Source organism: Nicotiana tabacum, chromosome 16, assembly GCF_000715075.1.
Source record: "Nicotiana tabacum cultivar K326 chromosome 16, ASM71507v2, whole genome shotgun sequence".
NCBI lineage: Eukaryota > Viridiplantae > Streptophyta > Magnoliopsida > Solanales > Solanaceae > Nicotiana > Nicotiana tabacum.
The window spans coordinates 17,666,727-17,675,965 of NC_134095.1; the positions used below are offsets into that span (position 1 = coordinate 17,666,727).

The 9,239-nt window shown below is 32.0% G+C and overlaps 1 protein-coding gene across 1 annotated transcript; it reads left to right on the top strand.

Annotated features, from left to right (window-relative positions):
• Positions 1-529: 529 nt before the first annotated feature.
• On the top strand, positions 530-4,739 carry LOC107821351 (cytochrome P450 81Q32-like). The gene is made up of 3 exons (XM_016647788.2): positions 530-1,164; positions 1,880-2,222; positions 4,001-4,739. The coding sequence occupies exons 1-3, from the start codon at positions 572-574 to the stop codon at positions 4,619-4,621; spliced, it is 1,557 nt and encodes a 518-aa protein (XP_016503274.1). The 5' UTR covers positions 530-571; the 3' UTR covers positions 4,622-4,739.
• Positions 4,740-9,239: the final 4,500 nt, after the last annotated feature.

Consider the following 9,239-nt stretch of genomic DNA (forward strand, 5'->3'; position numbering starts at 1 on the left):
TTCAAGGGTTGAAATGCTTCCACGTGTAAAATTAAATGAGCAAAAATAAAAGAGATAAAGAACGACATTTATCTAGAAAACTCCGAAGTCCTTTTGCTATGTGTGAAATCTGTCTTCTTCTTCATGTCTGTACAAGTTGAAATCTCATTCATCTTCTTCGTTTCTGCTTCGTCTTCTTACAAATTATTGTGGGGTTTCATCTTAACATTAACTCTAGCATCATAAAAATTTAAAAAGAAACAAAATTACTCCATTAGTCTATTAATTCCAAAAACGTGATGTAGACGTACGGTTGAACACACTTTGCTTTAAAATATAGATCAACAAGTTTACACAAAGCAAGTAAGCTGATTTCCTTTAAGAAAAGAAAATCAGCGTATTTTATTATTAAACAATATGCTACACTTAAATTTCTAGAACCCAAAGAAAAATCTAAGACATTGGTAAAAAGAACTGACCCCATTATTCACAACATTGACCCCATCTCAAGTCCTCCATTTAAACCTCAATATAAATACAAACAACAACCTAATATGCCAACCATTACCAAAACACATTCATATTCCTCTTTATGCCAAAAAACAAAATTCCAATGGCTAACATGTTTTCTCCAATTTTATACGTTCCTCTCCTATTAGCTTTTTACATTATCACAAAACATTTTCTACGCAAACTCAGAAATAATCCACCAGCTCCATTTCTTACTTTCCCATTTATTGGTCATCTTTATCTCTTCAAAAAACCTCTTCAACGTACCTTAGCCAAAATCTCCGAACGTTATGGCTCTGTTCTTCTACTCGAATTCGGTTCACGAAAAGTTCTTTTGGTTTCTTCACCATCTGCAGCTGAAGAGTGCTTAACAAAAAACGATATTATTTTCGCGAATCGTCCTCTTTTGATGGCTGGAAAACATCTTGGATATAATTTTACATCTTTGGCTTGGAGTTCGTACGGAGATCATTGGAGAAATCTGCGAAGGATTACTTCAGTTGAGATGTTTTCGACTCATCGTCTTCAAATGCTACATGGGATTCGTATTGATGAAGTGAAATCTATGGTCAAGAGGCTTAATTCCTCTGCCATGGCTGAAAAATCTGTGGATATGAAGTCTATGTTCTTTGAGCTGATGCTGAATGTTATGATGCGGACAATTGCTGGAAAAAGGTATTCTTGAAATGTTTAATTACCAAAGATAGTACACTTTTATTTATATTTTCTACACGCTTATTAATTTCGGATTCATAATTTAATGGGCGTTTGGACATAAGAATTGTGAAATTCTTGAAAAAAGTGAAGAAAAACAAATTCAGGAGAAAATAATATTTAAAATTAGAGTTGTGTTTTTACAGGAATATATTTTAATTTGGAGCTGCTTTTGAATTTTTATTAGTGATTTGATGTGCGTTTTTTTTTAAAAAAAATACTTTTTTGTAGTTTTTCAAATTTTCGAACAATTCTAAATTCAACTTCAACTAAATTTTCATGGCGAAACAATGATTCCAAAATAAATGAAAATTTTCCGAAAAAAATAATTTTTTAACGGGCCCTTAAGTTTGATGTGTTCAACCTCTGAATGCTTGAAATTCTAGGTTCAAAATTTAATATTTTATAAGATTTTAGTGAAATCTCAGACATAAATTTGTGTGAAATTTTCGTTATTTTTACACAAGTATATGTAGTATCTTTTGAACAATATCTTTTATTAGTTGTACCTATTTATTCAATATGTTACATTTCTCACTAATTAATAATGGTTGATGGTGAGAATTAAACCCAAGGCCGATGACTGTTATTATGTTGAAATATGCCATCACTTCATTGATGGGTTTCAAGCTGTTAGAAGATTATACTTTTATTTACTTAATTATTTCTTCACTAGATATTATGGAGAGAACGTGGAGGACATTGAAGAAGCAACGAGATTCAAAGGCATGGTGCAAGAGACTTTCAGGATTGGGGGGGCGACGAATATTGGTGACTTTTTGCCGGCGTTGAAGTTATTGGTGAGAAAATTGGAGAAAAGCTTAATTGTGTTGCAAGAGAACAGAGATGAGTTTATGCAGGAATTAATTAAAGATTGCAGAAAGAGAATGGAGAAGGAAGGTAGTGTTACTGATTCAGAAATTGAAGGGAATAAGAAATGTTTAATTGAAGTTTTGTTAACACTACAAGAAAATGAACCGGAATATTACAAAGATGAAATCATCAGAAGCCTTATGCTTGTAAGTTCTCTACTTTCCTTCTATTTCAATTTTGCATTAATTTCTTTCCTTCTTTTTAAGCATAAGTATGAAATCAAAGCGGAGTAATATGCTATAAATCATGGTTTGATAAACAAGTTTAGTCCAAATTTGAACTCTAATGTGGAGAATTCCATTTGATCTACCACTATCCTAACTCTGCGCTTAAAAAGAGAAAAGAAAAGAGATAGATAAAGAAAGAATTTAAGTTCTACACTAAAGGATTTTTCCAGTTTGGACATAAGAAAATTTTCCCTTTTTTTCAAAGTATTTTCATTTTTTTTTGAAATCCGCATTTGTTCATGAAATTTTCAATTTTTACTTGATGATGCATTTTGGAAATTATCGAAAATTTGAAAAACTTTAAAAAGCTATTTTTCAAAATTTTTGCTCAAATCACTCACAAAACTTTAAAAGCAACCCAAAATTATATTCATGTCCAGACACAACTCTAAATTTCAAATACCATTTTGACTTGAAAAAATTTTTCATCCTATTTAGAAATTTTACAATTCTTATGTCCAAATGCCCACTATGAACCCATTTGTCCATATATATTTTTTCTTTTTTAAAAAAAAATATGTGTGTCCATGAAATTTTGTAAAAAGTATTGAAACCACAAGTACTGTGATGAAAATTATATAATCCCAATTTGGAAAGAAAGGAGTTGGTGTAGTAAATCTACTGTATTTTCAAATTTATTAATAGTAAATGAGCATTAGTCAAATATTCCCACTGGAAAATCCCTTATTTTTTTCTTTTTAGGAAGGATTACTGTTAGGTATACTATTATCCAATCATTTTTGTTTTCTCCTTAAAATGTCAATGACTTTGCTTAAATTATGTAGAACGTTTAGTTTGGGTGAGGTAGTGTACTACTGTCCCCCACTCAAAGTATAGTGGAGTATATAGTACTCCCTCCTTTATTGACTTGTCGGGATATTTTAGTAGGAAATATCTTTGAAACCACAAGGCGTATTTTTAATTGTATCATGTTTGAATTAAACACCTGTAGGGTCCAAAACAATTCTGACGTTATTCAATGAAAATCTTATCAAAATCTCGTTTGGATTTGACATCCAAAGGCTGAATTAATTAAGTACTTTTCAGAATTAAAATAAAATGTAAATACTTAAAAAGTTAAAATAATCAAACCGTACAAAAACAAATCACGAAATGGTGAATAAGATTATTTAAATTATATCGAATTTATCAAAAACACAAAACTCTATTTCATCTTAGTTAACATAGGAAAAAACGTTACTTAGCTTTCAAACGTATCTATCGTAGCGACAGTGTATGTCAGAATCAGAATCTGAAGTTTATGGGTTTAAAATTCTAACCCTTCTAAGTTACTGAATTATAAATTAATAATAGGTACATACTATATGAATTTCTTAAGATCAATATAGAGTTTAAATCAAAGTTAGTGGGTTCAATCAAACTCATAAGTTGAAGGCTAGCTCTGCCCCTGTCATGGACGACGCTATTGGATCAAAAAACGTCCCCACTGAAAGTGGGAGCAGACGAAATGATCAATAATTGTAATAAAGAGAGTTGAGATACTCAATTTCCGATCTAATTATTGTACTGAAATTGCAGTATGGCACAAATATTGGATTCCATCGAAATTTACCCTCTTCTTTCCTCTTTACGTTGCCTCTATAGACCAAGGTTTCACTTCAGTCCAATATCTTTAGGGTTACGTTTACCCAAATATTTACCTATTCATGTTGTTAACTTTTTCTTTATATATGTAGGTTCTATTATCAGCTGGTACGGATACTTCAGTTGGGACAATGGAATGGGCTTTATCTTTAATGTTAAACCACCCTCAAACTCTGAAGAAAGCACAAGCTGAAATCGATGAACGCATAGGACATGAACGTTTACTCGACGAGTCAGACATCAACAACTTACCTTACCTACGTTGTATAATCAACGAGACATTCCGAATGTACCCTGCAGGACCTCTACTAGTCCCACACGAGTCGTCAGAGGAAACCACCGTAGGAGGCTACCGTGTACCCGGAGGAACCATGTTACTTGTGAATTTGTGGGCAATTCACAATGATCCAAAGCTATGGGATGAACCAAGAAAGTTTAAACCAGAAAGATTTCAAGGACTAGATGGTGTTAGAGATGGTTACAAAATGATGCCTTTTGGTTCTGGACGAAGGAGTTGTCCTGGAGAAGGATTGGCTGTTCGAATGGTTGCCTTGTCATTGGGATGTATTATTCAATGTTTTGATTGGCAACGAATCGGCGAAGAATTGGTTGATATGACTGAAGGAACTGGACTTACTTTGCCTAAAGCTCAACCTTTGGTGGCCAAGTGTAGCCCACGACCTAAAATGGCTAATCTTCTCTCTCAGATTTGAACATAATTGGTTTCTACCAACATCCCCACAACTAGAATTTTATTATTGGTAACCTATATCAATGTAATCAATTTTAAACCATATTATATCTCAATGTATTCCTTTTTTATTTGTTTAACCATATGGTATTCGAAACACATGGCTGGCTAATCCATATTCGCACCATGTTAGGGCTCATTTAAGGGGGAAGCACTCCTTACAAAGAATTTGTCCATTCAGTTTGAACTGGAGACCTCTGGTCAAGTGCTTAAGGGTGGAGAATCTCATTCAACTCATCAGTCTGTGATGTATTCATCTCGAGACCTTGCTTGGTAAACTGAAACTGGTACTAAAAAAGAAAGGAAAATAAAAAGGAAGGCCTCTTTGACTCTTTCCATTTTTGTGATAAAATGACAAATGCTATGATTTGCATAATACAACAATAATAACTACTATAACAAATTAAACTAGCGCTTTAACAACCTTATCAATTGGACCAAGAAAAGGAAAACAACCTTATTAATAGAGACGGGCTAATTTTAGTTATCTCATTGGCGTAGCTAACGAAGAAAAATTTTAGAAGTTTGTAATTTCAATTTTTCATGTTGACAAGCATAAGAGAGTTAAGGCTACGAAGTAAAGAAGCCTCATTCGAACCTGCCTCTTATTTCTTGTATGCTACGAGCAATAAGGAACCTAGTTCGATAAGCAAGTATAATGATCCAATTCCTAGTTGAGAAAAGGATATTCTTGTTTGGTGGAAACAAAACACAAAAGATTTATTCCACCAATAAACTGGTTTTAATTTCCTATATATTAGATAATAAGTCGACCTTAATCAAATCAATTGTAGACATACAAAGAATTCAATGGATTTCTCCTCCATGTGCTTAGCTATTCCCCTGTTTCTAGCACTGTATATCTTAACTCAACATGTCCTTCACAAGCTCCAAAATCTTCCACCATCCCCATTTCCAAATCTTCCAATAATCAGTCATCTTTACCTACACAAGAAACTCTCAAAAAAACATGCTCCAGTGCTCTTTCTCCAATTTGGTTCCCGTAGAGTACTTATCGTTGCATCTCCATCAGCTGCCAAAGAATGTCTATCCTAAAACGACATTATTTTTGCAAACCGCCCTCACCTTATTGCTGGAAAACACTTTGGCAACAACTATACTAGCCTGGCCTGGTCATCCTATGGTGACCATTGGCAAAATCTTAGACGTATAGCGTCTAACGAACTCTTATCATAAACTAGTGTGCAAGCTTTATCCAATTTTCGAACTGATGAAGTTCGTTTTGATTGGATTATAATAAGCCGCGGAAGCAATCCCAGTAACAAAATCACATGTAATCTAGACAACTAGTATAAACGGGATTTCACAGATTACCTCTTGAAGCATGAACAAAGCTCTTCTATCACGTCAGCCTCCAATTCCACAGTAACGTAGTGAATTATCAACCACCCACATGATCACCATCTCCGGACGTTCTACGGTCTTCTACTGTGTTACCCAAATAATATCCGAAAATAGTAATTTTGTGTGGGCAAAATTTTCTAGGAAAAAGACTGAAATATTCGGCCGCTCTCTTGTTCTCTCTCTAGGTGGAAAACCTTATATATTTATAGCACAAGTTTTAATGGTTAAAACCATTTTCCAAAACCTGTTGGGTTTTCTTTTCCACCAGAAAAAGTATTTCTTTATTTCCTATTATTTAGGCACAACAGGGACCACAAAATTTAATTAACAAGACTTCCAATTATGGAATTAATTTGTAATTTTCGAAATTAACATCCACCATAATTAATTACGAATTATTCCACTAAAAATTCGTAATTGCACTCCTTATTCAATTTCGAAATTCATCCATTAAATCTTATTTAACTCCCCATGTTAAGATTCAGATACTAATCAATTAAATTAAATTACTGACGATTTAATTTATTGATTATTTACTTTAGAATTTCGCTTAACTTATTTCATGTATCAGATACAAAATCCACCGGCCGAGTTTACACATGAAAACTTATAAGCATTCATAAAGGTGTATCATCAATCTCTAAATCGAGACATGGATTCCATCAACTAACTATTATTTCGCCAATGTACATTATTATTATTATTATTATTATTATTATTATTATTATTATTATTATTATTATTATTATTATTATTATTATTATTATTATTATTATTATTATTATCCAATTTACCAGGCATATTGACCCACGAAAGAATCTCGCTTTTAACAAATCAAAATAATAATAATGTGCACAACTAATAATAATTATATCAAGATTAAGAGTATAAGTACATTTAATGGCTAGAGAGTTTATTTTATTAAGTCAGTATAAAATACGTATCTCTACTTGGTCCGTTCAATACATAAAAAATATACTAGCACAAGAAGTTGGAATTAAACCATTCCCATGATCAAGATAAATTATATTTAATCTTGTGCTACAATCATTCGTGATGGTTTGTCCAATTCCATCACTAGATTGTGAACTCAAACTTTATACTTATAAGAACCGGTGATTTAATCTTCCGTGTATAAGCTAAACTCTATACACTAAATCATCTACTATATAAGCAAAGGACATAGACTAATATATGATCTATTTAAAACTTTATTAAAACTGAATGAACAATTGTTTTATAATAAATACTATATCTAAACCAAATCCATGGTTAATAGTATATATCATAACAATCTCCCACTTAGATTTTAACCATGACAATTATTAGAATATACTATATCCAAATGCATGGTTAATAGTATATGCCCCAATAATCTCCTACTTAGACTCATAACCATGTATCTACAACTTTCTGAGGCATTCTTTTACATGACTATTAAAAGTCTTCACCAAATAAGGTTTTGTTAAAGAATCTTGTCAAGTTATGCCTGATGCAATATTTGTCCAGTAGTGCTTTGTCGTAACTATCTAGTTTGGTATTAAACTCTTCAGGGATCCTGTTACCGAAACTATCCCAAGAGTGTGCACCGAACTATGATTTTCTTTAGCATTCTCCCACTACGACGAAGTACTACTAATATTACTTTCATTATCTTACAACATTGAAATATTAGTGACTTCTACTATAGTGTTCACTGTTCAAACATCACTCCCACTCGATAAAGGCATATGATATCTATTAACGTTCTCCGACTACTTAAATGCAATGGAACGTCAATTCCGACGTGTGAGTTTTGATGTTCTTTGACATCTAGTTATTTCTTTGCCCAATTCTTGTAAAAATAGTTTACTTCTAGGAACATATTTTATTAAACAGTCTTTATCTAGAAAAATGTATTTGTTTTAACAATTGTCTTATTTTCTTTAACACAATAAAATAAAACTCCATTCGTTTTCTTGGATATTCAATAAACATGCACCTATCCATTCTTAGTTCCAACTTACATACCCGTTTTCTCTTTCAGCACATATGCAGGACAATCCTATGTCTGAACATGCCACAGACTTAGCTTACATTCAGTCCACTGTTCTATAGATGTCCCGGGTACTAACTTAGAAAGAACTAAATTCAAAATGTAATTTGCAGTTTCCAAGAAATATTCCAAAAACAAATAAGGCAAATCTGAATAACATGTCATTAATCTATCCATATCCAAAAGAGACTTATTTCTTCTTTCTACTACACTACTCTATTATGGAGTTTACGGTGAAGTCAATTGAGATGTAATCCTTTATTCTGATAAGTAACAAAAGAACTCTTTAGAGAGGTGCTTGCCACTACAATCAAATTGCAATAACTTAATATATTTCCTTGGTGCTTCTCCATTTTTCAAGTCTTAAAATCTTGAATTACTTAATTCATTAAGACTTATGGTGCATCAAATAAATATATTAATATTTTGAGCAATCATTTATGAATGTCACAAAATACTCAAAATTATCTCTTACTAGTATGTTCATTTAACCATACAAGTCAGAAGGGACTCATTCTAACTTATCACTAGCTTTATTTCCTTTTGAAGGGAAATAACCTTTAGTCAAATTTCCTTCCAAATGGGATCTACAAGTTGATAGTGCCTCTACTTTCAATGAACCTTAAGGTCCATCCTTGACCAACTTGAAATCCTATCTAGATTAATATGACTTAGACAAAAGTGCATAGATAAGTTTTACTCAATTTAGAAGAACATATTCTCTTATGAGATAGATTAATATTGTTCTGTTCAGGAGAGACATTAATATACAATAACAAGGTCATGCATTCATGTACCACAAGAGATAAAAAATTTATCAAGCTCAATAACTCAAGAGTTATTCGAAAAATAAAAAAAAATCCATCTCTTATTTTGCCCAGAAACCGGAATTAAATTCCTTCTAACAAAAAGTACATATATTGCATCCTTTAAATTAATGTCTTATCACTAAAAGAAAATTTTAACAAGTAATACGACAAATTGCATACAGTCATCGTAGAGTTGAGATAAAAACATTAAATAGATCATAATAAGTCAAAACACTAAATAGTAAAATTCAGACTGCATTCAATATTTATATACATATATGCATCCCGAATAACAAATTTCGATGGGAAAAGAATCATTTATCAAAGTATATTATATAATGCAAGAATTATACAATCCAATAATAAATAGA

Coding starts and splice junctions, on each gene's coding strand:
- LOC107821351 (XM_016647788.2), top strand. CDS start 572: ATGCCAAAAAACAAAATTCCAATGGCTAACATGTTTTCTCCAATTTTA. Junction 1,165..1,879: donor CGGACAATTGCTGGAAAAAG/GTATTCTTGAAA, acceptor TTTCTTCACTAG/ATATTATGGAGAGAACGTGG. Junction 2,223..4,000: donor TCATCAGAAGCCTTATGCTT/GTAAGTTCTCTA, acceptor TTATATATGTAG/GTTCTATTATCAGCTGGTAC.